The 21,115-nt window shown below is 36.5% G+C and overlaps 1 protein-coding gene across 1 annotated transcript in view; it reads right to left on the bottom strand.

Annotated features, from left to right (window-relative positions):
* Positions 1-340: 340 nt before the first annotated feature.
* The window catches only part of B3GLCT (beta 3-glucosyltransferase), a 44,082-nt gene continuing 23,307 nt past the window's right edge, over positions 341-21,115 (bottom strand). Inside the window, exons 7-15 of the mRNA XM_072361632.1 lie at positions 19,394-19,530; positions 18,005-18,068; positions 14,272-14,403; positions 13,273-13,342; positions 9,224-9,337; positions 7,622-7,721; positions 6,556-6,675; positions 4,715-4,859; positions 341-1,960 (exon numbers count right to left, since the gene is read on the bottom strand). Coding sequence (XP_072217733.1) covers positions 1,793-1,960; positions 4,715-4,859; positions 6,556-6,675; positions 7,622-7,721; positions 9,224-9,337; positions 13,273-13,342; positions 14,272-14,403; positions 18,005-18,068; positions 19,394-19,530 — 1,050 coding nt within the window. The 3' untranslated portion in view covers positions 341-1,792. The remainder of the gene's footprint in view (positions 1,961-4,714; positions 4,860-6,555; positions 6,676-7,621; positions 7,722-9,223; positions 9,338-13,272; positions 13,343-14,271; positions 14,404-18,004; positions 18,069-19,393; positions 19,531-21,115) is intronic.

Below are 21,115 nucleotides of genomic sequence, written 5' to 3' on the forward strand. Positions count from 1 at the left end.
AAGATGTTATGAAGTATCACCAGTTTGAGGTTGGAGTTGATTGGACTATATGATAAGACCTCTGGAGAACACAATGATAGCATAACTATGGAGATAATTCCCTGATATCATTGAGATTCTCAATTTCATGAGGACTTCACTAGAAAAGCATTTTTCATTTGCACAAAAACAAGATGAAAATTCACTTCAAAGGGAAGCGCGTAAGGCCAGAATATGAAAAGAGCCTGTTTAAACCTTCCTTTAGTACAACTGAGCACAGAATATCCTTCAGCTGATAAATTTATGGCACAGGAGACTGAAGAATCCCATGCTCTTCTTTTTGCAAAGAAGAAGAAGGCACAAAAGGTAAGAGAAGAACGCTTTTATTCCGCCTTCAGCTCTCACAGTTCTAAACAGTAAACATAATTAACAACACATCCACGGTGCCAGAGGACACAGCCCTGGTATCAGTAAAATATCTACCATTTAAGGCACTGGTAGTGGGAAGAAAAAGAGGAAAAAATACATAACATGGATTTCCCCTACGTAATCAGTACTTCCACCCATTATGATTATGTGCTTGCTATTCAAATGCTTAAAATTCCACAAGCTACATTCACAAACAAGCGTACCTACAACTTGGGTAACTGGAATCAGTGGCTTCCCTATTCAGACACATAAGAGCAAGTATTGCATTACTTTGGAATGGAATCAATTCCTAACCTACCAAAAACCAAAGCAAAACCACGAATGACCTCAGCAGTATGGCTTTAAGACCCTGTATTTGGTTACAATATAGTAAGTGAAGTTACATAACAGCATACAAGTCTCATATACTGTTCCCTTAGAAGTTTTACAGTATAAAAATTAGTTTAAAACACACCGAAGCCAGTTTTTGTACAAACATTTCTACAAAACTGAATTACTCAAAGAAAACAATGAAGAACAATTAAATATGAATCACTTTTTACACACTGTAAGCACATTTCTCACCTCGATGACATAAATTAGGGATACTGCAAACCTTTTAAAGCTGGCACCCATAAACTATGGAAACGCACACATCAGGAATACTGAAGTGTCTGTTAGTTCTTCTAACATCCCCCGGTCCCATTTATACTTGCCAAAGAGTTACACCACGATTTAGGTTTCTAAAGGAGCCACAGTGACCTCCCGTGGCCACTTCCGAAATCCCAGTTCTTAACCTTTTATTTAGTAGGTGACATTCCTCAGAAACGCTGATTAACATTAACTTAAAGGTGCAGAGCAGCTCGCACTTGGTCCACCAGGAACCTACAGTACTTCCTCTTCAAATGAGCACAAAGGATCATTGCTTTCAAACAATCCAGCTCCTGGGCACAGAAATCAAGTCCTGTCTCCTCTCTCGTTCACCAGGAACCTGTTTTCTGAAGGTCATTCAGACATGATGCTCAGTAGGTATTTAACAGATGCTCAATATTAAGCTCCCAAATGAAGAACCGCAGCTTTTGCAAGAACAAAAGAAGGCAATGCAAATGGATGCTGCATCTTGCACAGATCAAAACAGAATGCAGACAAAGTTGTAGGATGGGTTTGAACGTGTAGCAAGTTGACAGATGTATAAAGCTGTAAGATAATTAAAAAGAAACCAAGCATAATAAAAGAATCCAAAAGTTGATTACAAGCCTTCATCCCCTGCTCTGAAGAAATGTAACGGGAACAAAGCATTATCTGCTGTGTCATAAAAGGATGATCAGTATAAGAACACTAAAATCACAGTAGCAACTGCCCTTCATCTGCAGTACTTCCATCAATACTTTAATTCTTCTCCTGCTTATAAGTCCTCCCGGTGAAAATCAACTTTCTTTCCATTAAGTGCCTCTTCCGCGTTTGGTGCCAGCCATGTGAAGTACACCTTCACTGGATCAATATTCCAATGCTTGTGAAATGACACTGGGATCTGGTGAGAAAGGTAGTCTTTGGGGTAGTCCATTGGCCGTGCCTAACAAGGAAGAACAAACTCATTTGTACTCAGCAAGGAAGAATCATACAATCAGAAAGCACAGCCACTCAGTGGCTTCTATATTGCAACATACAGGATAACAACAAAGCGTATTTTATGTCATTCCATAAAATGACAGGCATAATTAGATCTCATGCACTGCAGTCATCACGCTATGAAGTACACTGGTATTAATTGTGCCCTGTTTCTCAGGGTGAAATGGCCACCACCTATGAAGACAAACAGCGAGCAGTATGGTTTGTATCACACCTGTTTAAATATACTGCTTGTGCTCAATAGTAACACAATCATTGCATGCAGTATAGTCCTTCTCCTCCTCCGGAGAGATGCTAACCCTGGCACTTTGACTGGAGGATCCCAAATATACTGGAATGTCTGCAGTTTTATGACAGGGAAAGATTACCAAAGGCAAGAAATATTATGGTGCCAGAAAACTGCATGATTCTTTATTGGGTTATAGCAGAAGAGACAGAATTACAACAAACTCACGTGATGCAGCTCAGTTTTAACATGCCAAGCATGTTTCACTTCCTCTGACATTTTAATGGCATGTAAGTGCATCACTATATAAAGAAAGCCCATTCTGCAGTGCTCTGTGGTAAAATAACTTTCTTTTTCAGAGAAATACAGCAAAGACACGCAAAACTTTATTCAGGAAGCACTTTGTAGTAGTAAATAACTTTTAACATGCTGGAAGGTGCATTCACCTTTTCTTTAGGTACAAACAAAAGAAGGAAATGGGTGACCAGGACACTGAATCAATGATCTGATGCCTAAGCTCATAACTGATTGAATAATGTATATTTCAGCCTCTCGGTGGCTGTATTAATGAATTCTGTGTGCTGCATTCTTCCAGCCCTTTCCTGTACGCTCCAGGCAAAAAAAACAGGCAAGAAAACATTGACATTAAGAAATCCGAGTATGTGTTTTTATGTGTTTTTGATGTTCAAACCACAGACTGTTTATTAAAAAAAGAAATCCATTTGTACAACCAAGAGGGACCCCAAAAACAACTTTCTAGTTGTCACAAAAATCCAGTCCTGGTTTCCTTGCTTTAATGATGATTGTCGCAGCAGACTGGAAATCACAGAATGAGCGCACTCAAAACTCAAAGCTGGAGTTCTTTTCTCAGGCTTCACCTTTCTTTAAGGTACGCTACATTAGGATTTGTTGTAAGTGATAGTGAAAATGAATTACCATTCAAGTGCAATTGTCTAAAAGCGCTGGGGTTTCACTTTCAAAGTGATTCAGTATCAAGTGCACATTAGTAAGGATTACAAATAAGTGCTTTGTTTTGTTCTCTAAGTGCCACTCCTACACATCTGTGAGATGAGTTCGGGTTTTTCAAACTCTCATTTGGAAAAACATCAACAACAACAACAAAACCCAATACATAAAAAAAACTCCAAACCTCTACAAGCAAATTATTTATTAATTCTGCTGACGAAGATGCATAACTTGCTTTCTTTCATATTTACACTGAAAGAAGTGATGATAGAATAAAGCAGGAAAAGAAATCAGTACATTTCTTGTTACATGGTCGAGGGATTAAAATCCTGAATGGAGCGTCCTGGCCTTCCCATTCCTCTGAATAGTAAATGTAGTCAGAAAAAAATGTCCATGAAGACAACGCTGATAATTTAATTAGATAACTTCCTCCCTGTCCCTGGCAGCTGCTTTGAATTACTCGGTACTTTACTAATTTTCAAGCAGCCTATTAACTTAATCTCAGTTTATATTCAGCTACACCAACCTTTCCAACTTTTAGAAAGAAAAATTACAGTACCTAAAGGGAGCCTATAAACAGGTGGGGAATCAACTCTTTGAAAGGGTAGATAACAGCAGGACAAGGGGAAATGGTTTTGAGTTGAAGGAGGGAAGATTTAGTTTGGATATCAGGGGAAAGTTCTTTACTAGGAGAGTGGTGAGGTGCTGGCACAGGCTGCTCTAAGAGGCTGTGGATGCCCCGTCCCTGGAGATGTTCAAGGCCAGGTTGGATGGGGCCCTGGGCAGCCTGGTCTGGAACTGAATGGGGAGGCTGGCAGCCCTGTCTGTGGTGGGGGATTGGAGCTTCATGATCCTTGAGGTCCCTTCCAATCTGGGCCATTCTGTGATTCTGTGATTGGATTAAACAGAGAAAATAAATTCCCTGAAAAATTTCACAGTCAAGCCTCCATTTTCTGAAGAAAAATATATATATATATTTCTGTGTTGTGTTCAGTTTTCTGAGGGTTTTTGTTTTTTGTTTTGTTTCGTTTTTTTTCCAGTGAGGCAGTGGATGCCCCCTCCCTGGAAGCACTCAAGGTTGGGCTGGATGGGGCTGTGAGCAACCTGGTCTAAATGGAGGTGTCCCTGCATATAGCAGGGGGTTGGAACTAGATGGTCTTACATGTCCCTTCTAACCCAAACCATCCTATGATTCTATCACACACCACAAGTATTCAAAGCATGTGGATTCTCAATTTACTTGTTTTACAAAGGGCCCACCTCTGTTACAGAGTAAATGAAATATCCTATAAACTGCTACAAACTTATAAAGAATTACTATACACATAACAATTCATGCTGTGGTTGGTTGGTTAAATGTTCCAGAGAGACGTGAGTTGTAGTAGCAGCATTTTGGTTACGATTATTACACACTGGTCTACTCGGTAATATTTCCAAGTTTTATTTTATGTACGTAATTAAAAGAACAAAACATATTTTATAGGCTAGTAAAAATAACACTCTGACCTGATGGAATAGAGGACTGTGTGTTATAGGGATTCCTAAGCCACTGAAACACATCCCCAGGACCATATCATCAGGCGCATCCATGCTGTAACACCGGCACTTACTAGCAAGCAGCCTCTGAACAGCTGCTCTGCTGAAAACCATCCTGAGGAGGAAAAAAAACCAAAGAAGCAAACAAAAAGCATTGTACAGGAAGTACTAAAGTAACAAAATGACTTGAAATGATTAAATGTTGCTAAGTGACATAAAGTTGCAAGACAACACACAGCCCTCTGATGCAACTTATCTGGAATTCGAAGATTTGAGAAGGCACTATCATAAGTAATGCAAGAGGCATTTTCTGAAAGATAATTACTTCATATAATAGAAGCTGATTATACTGCTATTCTAACCATTACTTAGCTAGCCATCATTATTTTTTTTACCACTGATAATTATTCCTATATTTCATTAGGATTTTAAAGGGATATTCTCTTCCATCTTATTCAAATATATTTTCTTGTTAGTTCTCATATAAAGAGAAGAACTCTAAACCTCAACTGTCATTCCCCAAGTCCTTTGCTGTACCAAGTTCTCTCCATAAACAAAAAATGTTCCTTGAAGATATATGAAAGGCTTCCTGTTTCTTTCTCATTTAAATAATAACAATCATTATCACTAAAATATGCCTCCAGTAAACCAGAAACACGATGACATCTTAAATTCAACAGCTGAGGGAATATACTTTTGTTGAATATTCCACATCTGTTCCTTCCTGAAGTTACATCATCCAGTTAAGTCCAATAAGAGGTACTCAACTATGACAAATTACACTCCAGAGATTCGTGCTTCAAATCTGCTGTACAGCTTCACGAGTTCATCCGCTTTATGACCAACAAGACAAGACACAAGGTGTATTTCTTAGCTCAAGAATGTACCCTATTTAAGCAAGATCCTATGGGACTAAGCAAAACAGTTAGGGGGGGTTAAGTATTTTTTATTTATTTGGTCGTTCCTTATTTAGTCATTAATTTTCACATAAAATGATGCTAAGGACATGCAAAAGACACAACTTGCTTTAGACACACAAGATGCTTCTTAAGATGGTTCTCAGTGTAATACGAGACAAAGTGACACACCACATACACGTTAATTTAAACCAGTTTCTATACACATTCACAGAGGCCCTTATTTCTCATGCATGAGTTTAATCCACAATGCTCTTTCTACAAGCAACTCTTCATCAGGATAAGAAGATTCCCTCCTCAGCTACCTCTCCATAAATGACTGCATGGATTTCAAAACTACAGAGAATCATTAGTGGTTTTACTTTTTACCCATGCTTGGACAAAGACAAAGAACAAGAAAGGAGTACTTTCACTGCAGCAACCTGTATCACTGAATGTACTTCCTTAGATTCTCCTGCAAACTCCACCACAGTTCAGATCAGAAATGAATTGTTTTAAGGAAAATATCCTAGCTGTCTCTGCTCACAACAGTTTGAATCACACTGAGAGATGGTCTGTGTGTGTGCAGAATGAATTCTGTCAGATGAATCAATGCAGTACGATGTGCTTCAAGGTAACATGTGGTGCTGATAACTGATAACTGATAACAAGCAATCAAGCCAAAACAAACACCATTTAAACCCGCACGGTCCTCAGCACCAAACACTTTGCTCTACAAATCTGTTCCTACTGGGCTGCATAACCTGAGACAATTGGGTCTTTGAGCATCACTGCTTTTTAATTGTACTAGTAAACATTGCTGATTCTGCTGCAACTGATTTGTACTGTAATTCAAAACATTTGCATTCAAACCAGGAACTAACGTAGATCTCAGCAGGAACTGAAACAAATTACCCTCCTCCTCCAGTGATATAACTGTATCCTCCTGTTCCCAAGCCGTAGCCATAACGCTCTCCAAGAAATACCGGTTCATTTGGGTTGTAGCAGCTGAGCAGTTTTCGGAGCCTGAAGATACTGAAAGGGGAAAATCCATTGAAGAGGAAAAAAAATATATTAAACCATAAAGATATTTATTTCAAAACTGACACTGGTAGCCTAAGCAGTACTCTAGTAAACAGCAAAAACGTGACTGCAGAAAATCCAAACATTCTACAGAAAGCAGAGATATAAGCTTTTTAACAGAAATTGGGCTATTTACTGTGAGATACGACTGTTTTGTTTGATGAATCAAAAACGTTTTTCTGAATTGAGTCCCCTAGAGAAAATACGTGTTTTTTTTTCCCCAAATCAAGGCAAGACCTTTGCAAATTATCATTTTAGCCCAGGAATCAGAAGACAATAAAATAAGATTTAATTCTTGCAAACACTGCTTTTCGTACACTCATAGCCTCCTCCAGATTCTCCTTCTTTTACCATTTAATGTGAAGTATCCCTTAAACCACTTATTCTGATGCTCATGACTACTGACCCTGATTGTTGATCAGTGTGCCTTGTTTTTCTTAAACCACAGTGTCAGTTTTCATGCAAATAGGTTCTCATTTTCTAACAAAGTCAAGTCTCTGAATACAGTTCTGGGTGGCCCTGACAAATGACTACATAACCTTCTGACTCTTTCATGCAAGGAACACAAGCTGAAAAGTGGATTGCAAATTACTATAACTGATCAACTCATACATGCCTACACTGAAGAATCACAGTAGGTGACCTTATCATATTGAGACTACAGGGTTACATGGTAACACTGTATGCATAGCTTTTATGCAATTGCAAGTTTACACTGCTTTTAATATCAATCCAGGAATGCTGAACAAAAAGTGACAATTTTATTCCTGGAAACCAGATATAGGTAAATACAACTAATGAAAGAGCTGCATATCTTAAATATAGGAAAAGAGACGAATATTGCTAAAATTCCTACCAACATCAACAGCAGTAATTCCTGAAATATTCCAACTTGTACCTTATCAGTGTGTCATCATCCACTATGACTAACCACGGAGTTCTGGCAGAGCTATTATTCAAGTACCTTTCCAAAATGGCAAAAGTTTTCCCACAGTGACCTAGAGGGAGAGGAATAACAGAACATGTACATTCATGCATCATCACATTTTGTACAAAGCAATCAGTATTCAACTACAAGAATGCTCACTGGACTAAAACATTTTGGAAATAACTAGAAAAATATCTGAGATACAAGTTTAAATTATCTCCTTCATTACACTGAATGGTGTTTGCACAAATGGTCATTGCTTTCTATGCAAGAACAAACATTTGAAGTATGCTTCAGTATGGAAAACCTGAATGATGAAAACCAGGAGAACAAGCTACATTCTAGTTAGCCTATTAACCTCTTGGACAGCTCAGGGCAAACTGTTACTCTTAACTTCTGAAATAAAAAAAGAAGAAGAGATTATGATAGATATACCTTCTGCAAAGTACTTTGAGATATTTTCAGAATACTTCATAATGCATTATGTCTATTGCTTGCACATCAATCTTTATGTCTACATTGATCTATTGTACTCATAAGCAACAGCTCAAGTTCTGATAACTTCCTCTAAAGAGAGATCTTAACACACAATGTAAGACTACTGTGAAATCGAAACGCCCTTTAGTGGGATTTAAAAGGTGAAAAGTCCTTCTTTATAATGAGCAGCACAATAAAAACTAGAAACTTCAGACTGATATGGAATCTTTTTTACATCTCAGAAAAATCCAACTGAAAACAGTCGTTAAGCATCTAGACTGCAGATCAGTATTGTGCATTGCTATCAGTACTCCCGTTACTAATCAAGCACCAAAAATAAGGACAGAATATCATAATTGAAGCTACTTCCAGTTAAAATACCTTGAAAAAAAAAGTAATTCAAGGCATAAGAGATAAGGAAGTCCCAGCTTTGCTGATTTTGTGGAAATACAAACTTAATGCAGGCTGATACACAGCATTTACAAAGTTAAATCCAATATTTCTGTATTGCTTTCCACAAAAGAGGCACAGAAACAATATTGGGGCAAATTCAGAACAGTTTATTTAGTTCAGAAGGCCAGTAGACCAAAGGTCCTATTGTTTCCCATAGTAATGTTTAAAGGTCATACAACATGCCTAAAAGTGCCAGAACAAAAAACCCCAATGCTATGCCTAAATAGAAGCATAACAGACACAAGCATACAATGTTTGAATACCACACAGAGAGTAGCTCACGTTCAGTAACCATTTGATACTGCCTGTGGCCATCTGTCACAAATCCAGGACGCAATACAGCAATTACTCTTACATCAGGAGTAGGCCCAGGATAATAACACCAATTTTTGTTTCCTTCAGTAAATCAAGATACCCTTTTATCTTATCTACAAGTACTTAATTTTCTACTAAAAGAATATAATAGTCTATACACGCAGGTGACCTGTACTCTCCAGCCTTTTCCTGTGTGAAAGAATTTCTTAGTTTTAGATGCAGGAGTGTGTTAATGAAATAAATATATGTGAAATACACGTATAGTCCTGAAAACATACTATCTTTACACAATTACTTGTGTCAAACTGCCAACAGTCAACAACTTACCTCTTTCAGTATTAGGTATGCCTAAATCTATAGTGGGAATGGAGATGTCTCTGTAATCACTGTAGTATTCAATAAGTGCAGCTTCTCTTTCCCAAGTCTGCTTTACAACTGGTACTGTAAAACATTTGTTGACATTGAAACATAAGTAAATACTAAACTAAAATGTCTATGTCCCTGTTAACCACACGTTCCATCACACTGAAATGAAAGTAATGTTTCAAGTACAGCATGATGGCTGTAAACATTCACTCTTTTTTCTTTCCTACTGTACTTAAAGAAACAAATTAACATTTTCATGAGAGCCAGCCAGGACAGTTTTATTTATGCCATAACAAAATTTCTTTAAATATGTCTATAGTTTCATTCAGATTACACTGTGATGTTTACATCTGTATTCCAAAGTATGGAATTCATTACTCATACCCTTGCTATGTTGGACTTGTATTAAACATCAGCAAGAACATTATTAGATATCAATCACTCTTCCAGTATTGAAGCTGTCATATTTTAGAAACACAGCCAACTGCACAGCATATTAAATATTCTGAATCATAAACAGACCAAATGCATCTTTTGAAGTGCTACACTTGTACTATATACACGGTATTTGACAGCAACACAACGTTAATGCTCAAAAGCACCTGCCTCCAGAGACAAAGTCACAGAAGAACATTTCTGAATATCACACCATCAGCTTTTAGCCCTTGGAGATACTACTCAAAGGAGAGATACTACTCAAAGGAGGACTGTTTAACAATTGTCCATAAAAAGCAATCCTTTTCTTATTAGTTTGCCATTAGACATGAATATCATAAACACCTAAAGTAGATTATACAGAATTCTACTGATTATGCTACAAATGTTTCTGAGCACTAAGGTGAGCAGCTGCTCTAAAACAAAATGCATTTTGTTCTCCATGTTCATTTTGCCCTATGTTCTTTGACACCACCCTCCAAGTCTCATTAGCAGTAGCTGGTTATTTAAATGGCCGCTAAAGCCCCAAATCCTACACATTTCACAGAGATCACATTTAAGTTACTCCCTACACTCAAAAAAATCACATTCCTACTAGGAGGAAATATCTGCATCATTTCCTTTTGCTGCTATTTAACTTTGTTGTTTGTGAATAACTCACTTTAGCCCCCTGCTGGAACCATTCTTCACCTAAATACTTGCTGCCTACCTAGTTGCTTGCTTCCCTCTACTCCCATCACATAAGGATTAATTGCAGGATTATTCTTGATCAACCAACTGTCAGTTGGATGACATAAAAATGAATTAAAGGGTGTCTGTTAGGTTAGAGTCGTAAGAACACAACTCACTAATAGAAAAGGTTGTAAATTTGGAAGAAAAATGCAACTCCACTTCTATAGTAACGTGCAGTAGACAATACTGCTTTAAAAGTGTTATGTAAATTTGCAAATAATTTCTGAGTTAAAAATCCATAGGGAAATATGTACAAAAAATACATTCATACAATCTTACAGGAGAGCTCTGAAGTGCAAAGTCAGGAATTTCACAGTACTTTACCTCTCCTGTGTACTAAACATTGTGTTATATCATATAATGGTGCATAATCATGCATTAATTAGCAGAGAATACCTAGAACAAAAAAACAAGTAGACAAGAAATGTTTCCTAATTTTATGAAAATGTTCCTTTTCAAAAGCATTGTTTCCTTTAAGAACAAAAGCAGAAAGTTTCCAGAAACCAAGCCACAAAATCAGAAGTGTCACAGAAATACATAATGCTTCCTATCTCTACCTGGTGGCAGAGACACCCCTGTAAAGGCTTTATCACTCTTCTCCAACCAAGGAACTAAACCTCAGTAGGGTGCTCTAATGCAGAAAACTACTTACTACTAGAGATTGAGCCTCTCAGCTTCTTTGGTGGAATCCCCCCTTCTTTGCATAAATGAAAGAAGAGGTCAGTGAAGCAGAGACCTGAGTCTCAGCACAGTTAAATGGCCTAATAAGAGAGCTAATAGCTCAAGCATTGTTCTCTTTTCCTTGGTAGCTTTAACAGAAATGTCACCATCCAGACTATCGTCTACTGTAAACCGAATCCCTCAATCATTTCCAATTTTTAATAACTCATCTTTTCTAAAGAAAGAACAGAAATCTGAAAATGTCTGGGCAACTACTGATGCAAATTGTTATTATGCAGTAATTCTAGTGAGCACATGGAAGACATAACTGCACACTACAGAGATATTAACAGAAGGTCAGTTCTAAGCTCTTAACTTTATCTTAGTGTGCAACTTATAGAACACTGTTCAGTCTTGACATCTTGGAATTACCATATACAGTATGCGTTGGGAGAGTTTTATTTCAAGTCAATTCTTGAACTGCTTTTGCACATCAAATACTGAGACTTCCTGTTGCACTACCGTAGATTTTGGCATACAATAAAAAATGACTTACCAGGTAAAAGGAGCTCTCTGAAGCTGGCATCCACTAATCTTTCAAAATCTTGAGTAAGATTATCCTCTATTCATAACACTGGAAACTGTGAGGAAAGTTCAAGAATTTTCCTCAGTCTTCAACAGCTGCTTCTTGAAAGATTATCATGCTATCTTTTTGAAGCTTTATTTTCCTTTCTGACTTTCTAGCTTTTGTTTTGTTTTGTTTCAATTTTATTGCAAGAAATTAAACATGGATCCAGAAAGGAGAAGTCTTCAGTGAACTCCAATTACAGGACAGTCAATTTTGTTCTGTCAAAAGCTACTTGCTGAAGATCTCCAAACGACTAATACAAAATAGCGGAATAGGGCCTTCATCAAGTGCAGTAACAACATCAAGAAAAGAATTACATAAATCTTATCCTGAAGGAAAAAACAACACTTGGAAAATAGTCTAAATCTTAAAATGACAGAATCTACCATTTTGGATGCATTAGCAAACAGGGACTTAGTTACAAAAGGAGCTTTTATCTTCTTCCTTTCCTCTGACAGTATCCCCCCAAAAAATTTTTAACAATAATAGTCACTTTAATTTAAACTTATGAACAATTATGCCAATGCTATTACATACCTGTAGTATTCAAGGACACCCAAAATTCAAATATATCAATGGAAATAAATCTATCCCCAATTTCTTTATTAACAAAATGTCTAGAAGTAAAATAGAATGGACTGTTAGGTGGCACTAAGTAGGCAGAATGCCTATTGTTCAACTGGAAGGAAAAATCCCAAGTCCACAAACTGTTATATACACTGAAGCTGAACTTTATTAGATATTACTTGAAGCAGAGTATCCCCATGTCTTTATTTTCCTTGTTTCTCAGAAAGAAGGCAAAACCCACAGAAGTGATTTGGTGGAGATTTGCTACTTTGGTTGGTTGGTTGGTTATGGCTTTTACCATGGATGTCATGGCCGTATCATCATGTTGACTATTATTATTTGTAGAACATCACATTTCCAAATTAAACACTACAGCGTTGTACACCTGACAGACTACTGATCCAGACTTCAACAAAGTACTATGTTGACCAGATTTTTACGAGAAAATATCCTATTTCAAGCACTATAAAAAAAACCTGCTCATCCTACTGCTTAAGGTCATTAACACAATATAAGAGCATAAACTACTTTCTACTGGGGTGAAGGACAAGACACAGTGTAGTACCAGAGGACAGAGATTTCCGTGTGCTCAAATCTCTGAAGCAGCCACATGGGCCATTGCTAACACAAGGAACAGAACTGAACTGACTACCCATGGGAACAACTGAAGGGCATTAAGAGTAAATATATTAATATCACTAATATCACTACAGCTCCAATTTCCATCATATAAGCTAGCTTTATGCAAATTTTCAGTTCAGATACTCCATTTTAATATTGTCAACCAATCACTAACAATGAAACACCAAACTTCGCTTTAAACATTTTGCAACCCACCTGAAGAACTCTAAAGCTTCCATGCTTCCCAGTGGATTTTACAAACATTGAGTCCCAAGAGGTGCACAGACAGCACGTACCAGCTTGTTTTCTAAATATTAATTTCATAAACTATACTATACAAAACTAACTTGACTAACCAACAACTTACTTCTGTCTCCATGAAATTTCCGACATGTTTTTACAGCAACAAAGACATCTTCCTTTTTTACTGGCTCTCCCTATTTGGATAGAACAAAAATGAAATTGCAGCCTCTGGCTTTAACAAATTTATAGGATATGTATATCCATATATGTAATAGAACAGAAGGTATCTTTTCATTGCACAGTGTATCAAGTAGAATAGTATATTAGTAATACAGTTGAAACTAGATTTTTGTCTCTTGGCAAAAATTGGTTTAAAATTCCTAAACTAACATTAAGTTTTTCCATTGATAAAATATTCCGACATGAACTACAACACCTATTGTTAGGAAAAGAAAATGAACTTGTTGCGTTCTTCTAAAAGAAAAAAAAAAGTTTCTTTAACTTCTTTGGAATTAAAATAATCACTATGAGAAATGTTAAATTATGACATTCATAAAAAAGAAGCTTGAAGTCTACACACTAGAAATCTGAATTTCCTCAGCTCTAAAATAAAACTGTTTAATCATCCCATTGGTTTCCCTTTTGGAAACCAGACAACCTAGAATTTTGCTCACCTAGAATCATTCAACACTTATTGGCATCTGATGAGTTAACCCAGAATTTCATAAAGGTATTCTCCTAGAGATGGAAGCAATAGTCTTTACATGAATGCTGTGTTACATTTTATCTTTAGCCTAACAAGATTAAATTTCCCATCTGTGGGAAAAGAAAATCGGTACTTCAGTAACTCAGAGAAATATAAAGAGAATTATTTTAGAGGTCATAAGCTGCTCAACCACTGTGGTAAAAAGACCAATTAAATATATACAATATTTGTTTGCTAGGAAATATCCTGTGCCATAGAATGCTGAAAGTAACTATAAATACCACAACAAACTTTTAAAAAAATCATTTATTGGAAAATATTTTTCTAAGGTTTGAGATATTTTAAAGCTAAATATTACTCATCTTAGTAAGAACTGTAGCTCTACTAAGCAAGTGATATTTAAAATTAGGTACTTACACAAAGTGGAAGAAAGTTACTGAATGTTGTCGCACAATGACCAACCCTATCTGAGTTCACATCATCGGTACAGAATTCAGGCACTGGAGTAAGATGTGGCCCATCCCCTTTCTGCCAAATATACAGGGCAATCTAACAAAACAGAAGACATTCATAGCAGCAATGAAAACTGGATTAACATTCTCAAGGCTTAACAAGAAATCAGGATAAAATCAAAAGAGAAAGTGGGAAATATCATATGACACAGATGATTCGTGACCTATTTGATTTAATAGCTGGATACTTTACCCTTTGCTCACATTTCTACAGCTAACATGTAATTAGTTTTTGCTATGACAGAAATTCTACAGATGCTCAAGTTTTGAATGACTTAGTTATTGTCACTTATTCAAGTATGTCAAAGACACCAATCTTTTATCTTTTGTAAGAAGAATCAGAATTAATATTTGCGCCTTCCTTTAAATTAAACAAAAAATAATAATCATATTATATTGCTCTTTTCAAATTACTTTCATGATTTGGAATAGGTAGGGCCAGTTCTTCCTATGGAGCACTTTTCAACTTTTCAAAATAGATGCATTCTCTGCTGACAATTTAAAATGCTTGAAATTAGCAATAAAACTCAGAAAATGTAAAAATACATTGAGGGATAACGTAACAGGTATTCTAAAAGACACTAGATTCTTGTCCATTTTAAATTCAACAACAAAAAAAACGGAAAAAATGATCAGAGAAAGGAGTAGATGCAAATCAGTGATGTAAGAAGAAGGCAAAGGAATTCTTTGTGTTTACATTCATTTAATTAGTAATTGAGTTAACAGTATTTCAGTCTATATTTCATGAAACATCAAGAACACTTAAGACTCACTCAACGTTTCTACTGCAAATCTTAAATACTGCTTATAACTTCATCAGATTAGATATTCACAAAGAAAGGTTATATAGTGGGTATCCTTCAGACCACTTAAAACTTCATTTCATACAAAACTATTCAAAAATTTGTTAGAGTAAAAAGAAGTTAGAGTGAAAACGAAGCAGAAAAGAGCACCTCATTAAGTACAGTTATTCAGAGCTTCTGACCTGACATATGCTCCCAATTCTGAATTCTTATTCTGTCTCAAATATAGGTCAAAGATGCGGAAACATCTTCCATTTTGTATGAGAGCTGTGTGAGCTCACAGTGTCGGAGCTCTGGGACCCCAGTTTGCTTCTGCTTAACTCATTCCAAAATTACATTTCACTTTTCAAAAGGGACCCTGTGCCAACAAATCGTAAGTATTCAGTGAATACGCCACCTCATGAAACTGAGCTACTGTGCAAGAATTAAGATTCGTGGAATTAACAGCGTAGCATAAGGGAGCTTGACTCTACTCCACAGGTGAAATGGGACCCCTTCAAGGCAGGAAAAATCAGTCTGGGTTTCTACTTTCTTTTTCCAATGTTTTTTTACAAATATTCCCAACAGTGAGAGCACGGCAAGTCTCTTCTTACTGGTTACAGATTGAGAGGAAATAGCCTCAAGTTGTGCCAAGGTAGGTTTAAGTTGGACGTTAGGAAACACTTCTTTACAGAAATGGTAGTTAAACACTGGAATAGGCTGTCCAACCTCAGCCTAACCATAGTGCCCTAACTCCAACAACCCTCTGCTAAATCACATCTCTGAGCACCACATCCAAATGGCTCTTAAACGCATCCAGGGACGGTGACTCAACCACCTCCCTGGGCAGCCATTTCTGTGCCTGACCACTCTCTGAAAGAAAAAGTTCCATCTTATGTCTGATCTAAACCTCCTCTGGAACAACCAACGATGAAACTCCTCAGCATTTCTGGGTAATCTGTACCTGTGCTCTGCCACTTGCACAGCACACTAGTGTCTCCTGGTGTTCGTTGGGAACTTCCTGTGTGCCAGTTTGTGCCTATTGCCTATTATTCTGGCACTAAACAAGACTGACATTGAAAAGAGCCTTGTTTCGGCCTCTTAACGCTGTCCCTTTGGGGATTTATGGACACTGAGGAGATCACTCTGAGCCTCCTCATCTCCAGCCTTTCCCCACAGAAGAGGAGCTCTAGTACTTTCATCACCTTGGTTAGATATAAGAGATAAGGACTTAAGAGAGCAATAGGGTGAAAAAACTTATACATGGCACAGTAAAACAGCAAGGACTAAAGGAGCACATTATCAGGACTTGTCAAACTAAAACGGGTCTTAAAACATTTATAATCCTTTATAATTTAAACAGTACACAAAATCACTAAAGATCGCAGATTGTATCCTTTGATTTGCTCTCAATCTTGATTCATACAAGAAGGCTGTAGCAAGATAAAATGATTTAAGAAGGAGAAGATGGTGATTTATAAAATAGATGAGTGTGAATAGAACTGTCTCCAGGGAGCTGTGAGACTGTGCAGAAAGAATAACTACAGAGCCGAAGTAGGTTATTGATGGCAATAAATTTGAAATTAAACATATGCAGAGAACTGCTAACAGAATAAGAAGGGAATGGAAATAATTTTTCAAGCCAAGCGATCCATTGTTTTTCATGAATCAGTGTGTGGCACATAAAAGAAAAGTCTGCCAATGACTCTTTCTGATGACACTAAGTTTAAAGGCTGTAAGAGTGCTGAAGTAGGCAAGAATGAATTTTAGGACTATCCAAATGACTCTGAGGTAGGTTACACTTAGCCTTGAATTTATGAAAGAAAGGACTGAATTTAGGATAGAAACAGCTTATTGCTGTTTCATGTAACAAAATGGAGGCGAAGAGGGGTCCAATTGTTTTTGAAAAATACATGAGTCAAGGAGGGAAAACTATGTGAAAGAATAGCATTGGCATAAAACCAAATTCATTTAAATATGCTACCGATTTATACTTCATAAATACCCTATAGATTTGTGTTGGAAATGAAAAGCTGTCTAACCATTATAGAATAAAGATCTGGAAGAGCAACAATAGCTTAATTTTCTTTCTAACTGGGCCAGAACCAAAATTTATTGCTGACTTTTAGGAGAGTATAAAAAAATTACACAAATTCAACATTTCAGGCCCAAATTAGCAGTCTTACTCCAAACTCATCCTACTCTTGCTTGTTCAGGAGTTCAGTCTGGTGACAAATACCAAACCTGGGCTGCACAACCACTTTGAAGGCAGAAAACATAAAAAAGCAACAGAGAAGGTAGCAATAATCTTTTTTCAGATCCCTTTTCCTTCCTCTCATGCTCCGTTCAGCCAACTCGTCTATTCTCCAGTAACTACTTTTTAAAACCACTGGCAGCCAAAGGCAAAGAAATTTCTAAGCTACGACACTGCAATCGTTGACATAGTTTCTACTCCTCAAGCTACTTCACCCCACATTCATCAAACCTTGTTGTAAGAATCTGATTTAGAAAGTAAACAAGGCTTGTCTGAGATATTATTTGTGCTGGTGTTTTACAAATTAGAAACCACTCTGCCTTTCTACTGAACAAGTCTTTGAAGATACCTCACTGTATCACTATACAACCATACATGCTATAAATGCAGTTTTCATCATTAATTCTTCTATGCTTGAAACATAATTTTTAAGTATTATGTTATTGTATTCTTAAAGCAAGAGAAAGAATTTAAACATGCCATTGCATTCAAAATTGTTAGCAACCTCTTGTTTTCATTATACATTTACCAGTATTCCAATATATAGATTTCATAGTTTTCTTTCTTTTTTACTTACGTTGGAAATAGAACACGTTGCTTACCTCGTGTTTTAAATCTATCGTGAAGTCTGACTTCAGAGGTTCACTTTTCAACTTAGTTGCAAGCCTGTACAATTAAAGATGAAGACATTCACTCTCTTCGGAAAGCACATTAAAAAAATAATCAATCATTCCTGTATGCAGCAAAGTGTGGCCAGTATTTCTGACCATCTATTTACAAGAAAAGATATATTCTGCACATATTGCCTCAAAAAACAACTTGTATTTCTTTTTCCTATCATTTTTTTAAATTTTATTTTTTATTATTTTGGCACACAGAGCGATGATTAATATCAGTTACTATCAGTTCTCAGCACATACATTTTGACACATTTTTCCTGCCTAAGAATAGTTTTATCTGCAGAAGATGAGAACTGTCTGGCATAATGTTTTCAATGGATTTAAAGCAGCATTGTGTTTGATGCTCCATACTGATCAGCATCTCAAACTGCAGTCAACATTCTCTTTTTGTATGCTCCAAATCACAATATTTAGGCATCTTCAATTAATGAAAAAAATCAATCCTTGCTAAAGCAGAATGCATTCAAACTTCCGAAATCTATGGAAGTTTTAAAATCTCATTTAAAAAACAAAGCATCTAATTGGAAACAAAAATCTATATTCTCTCTATAGAATGAGAGGAACGTGTCTAGAGGGCAATGAAGTCACTCCAAGATCCAGGAATAAAACTGTTCTCTGTAATTTTTAAAGCTAAAGACGGAACTGAAAACTAGCTGACGTTACATTTTCTTTTAGATAGGCAGAAGCAAGCAGATGTATAAATTACATGCAGAGGTACAACAATGATGCAGAAATCTACTTCTGTACATGTGTCTGTTTACAACTTCTTCAGTGTTTATTTCTAATAACTATGCATGAATGTATAGCAAAAGAAGGAAATGGAATTTGGTCTACGGAGTGCTTCCAGACTAAGTTTATAGCAGGAGAACAAAACTATGCAGGCAATACCCAGAGCTAGCTGAATATCACTGCGTCTAGTTGGATGCCCTGTACCTTAGATCCTCAAACGACACATATTGACGTAGATGATGACAATATAGGTGGCAGCAGCAAGAACTTAGTGCAGGCAATAAAACCAACACATGAAGTCAAATAAATGGCTAAATGGACAGCTGAGTACTTCCCAAGCTGTGTGCCCTAGCTAATCTGCAAGCAGTATCAAAGATAGCTCAAAATCTGAATTTAACTTTCCACATTAACCTTCCTGCACACAGCAGGCAGACATACATCTTTTGTATAAAAGTATTAAGAAAGTATTATGTTTGAAATCATAACTCATTGAAATAATAACAGCATCTAGAAAAACTATGAATTCTAAGCTCCATTGCTATAAATAAACAATTCAGAAGCAATTAAAAATTCGATTCTTACTTGTTAACAAGCGGAATACTAAGTGCCCAACCAGCAGCAAAGTCTGGAAATTTAAAGACTGTAGGATTCTCAGCAAAGGCATAGTGGTGAATTATTGTAGATTCTTCATCATATAATGCTTTACCTAAAAACCACTCCTGTAAAGAAACATAAGAAACAATTTTGTTCATCTACAGCATCCTTTTAGCGAAGATGATGACTGCACTCGTTCTGAATAAAGCAAATCTGAAAACAAAAACAAGGAGTGTATATTGTTCACAATAATACAGACCAACATTGTACTTGATAAGAAATGAAGCCTAAAGGCAGTTCTCTACGTTGAGAAGCACACTATTTTCAAACTCTGGATTTCACCTGTTCAAATCAGAACCAAGGAATGGTTGAAAGGGGCCACTAGAGGTCACCATGTCCAGCCACCCTGCTCAAACTGGGTCAGTCAGACCAATCTGCCTCTCTGGGCCATCTGTTCCAGTCTTTGACCACACAAACTGACTACTGATTAGACAGGACAGTTAAAAGCTCTGCGTTGCTTTCAGAAACTTTCTATAAATTTCTTTTGAATTTCCATCTGACTAGATGCTTCTCTACTATTCTTGCCTAATAAGCAATGACATTTAAATACCTTGACCTTCAAAACAGTTAAAATGTTCTCCAGTATGCATTTGTAAAGTTAAAAAAAAAAAAAAGAAAACAAAAAAACTGCAAAAAAACCCACCAAGTATTATTTTTATTAGTGTTCTTAACAAGTGTTTAAGAATTTACCACTTGTTCTGCTGTATCTGAAAATATTTAAGAAACTTCAATACTATTTCTTTAACATTAATATCAATTCTCCTAATATTTCTGTTTGGAATGGATACAGAACAAATATAGCTCTGTATTTTTGCAAAATAAAGACTAGTGAATGTAAATATATGTATTAAAAATTGCTTGTGGCTTGGACCCATAAAAGCAGGTATGAGTTGAAGACAGTGGAGTCCATCTTTGATGAGAATCCAGGCTCTCCAAGGGACTGATACAAGCATAACATGGTTAGCATATATATGCATGTGTGCGTGAAGTGTTGAGTGCTTTTTCCCCACATTCTGCACATTTCCCTTCTCTACCTTGATCAGCTACTCTCAATAAAACTAAACTAAATACAGATTGTACTATATGTGTTACTTTTAAGTCAACAAACACTGAAAACTTGTTTGCTCCCATAATCCTCATGCACTTCCTCAGGCTGAGTGCTGTTCAAGAATCAGTTGAGGAAACAGTCAAAGTTAAACTGACACTATTCAGTAGATGGAAAAGATAAGGATGAAAACTTATTCCACCAGTTTACAAAAATCAGTTTCATAGGAGATGCTACCTGGTACTTATTTACTCTTCCTTTCATTTGTATCTTCAATCCTAACAGATCCTGTTTTCTCTCTCCTTTACTGGAAGGATTCGGTAGTGTTCAGTAGAATGATTTAAAAAACACAATGTTGGGAGATGAAAGAGAACAAGCAAACATTAACTTTTATGCATAGAGGTGACGTCCAAAAAAATCAATGTAATTTTTTAGAAGCTTTTATGCAAAAGAATTTTGAAACCTTCTAGAGTCTTGATGATTTTGACACATTTAAAACACAAGCACTCTTTTTGATACTAGAAATAAGTAATAAATATTAATATTTCCATGGCAGCACCATCTATAAGACCATCATCCCGCTGTGCTATAGCATGAAATCCTTT

Source organism: Excalfactoria chinensis, chromosome 1 (genome assembly GCF_039878825.1).
Source record: "Excalfactoria chinensis isolate bCotChi1 chromosome 1, bCotChi1.hap2, whole genome shotgun sequence".
Taxonomy (NCBI): domain Eukaryota; kingdom Metazoa; phylum Chordata; class Aves; order Galliformes; family Phasianidae; genus Excalfactoria; species Excalfactoria chinensis.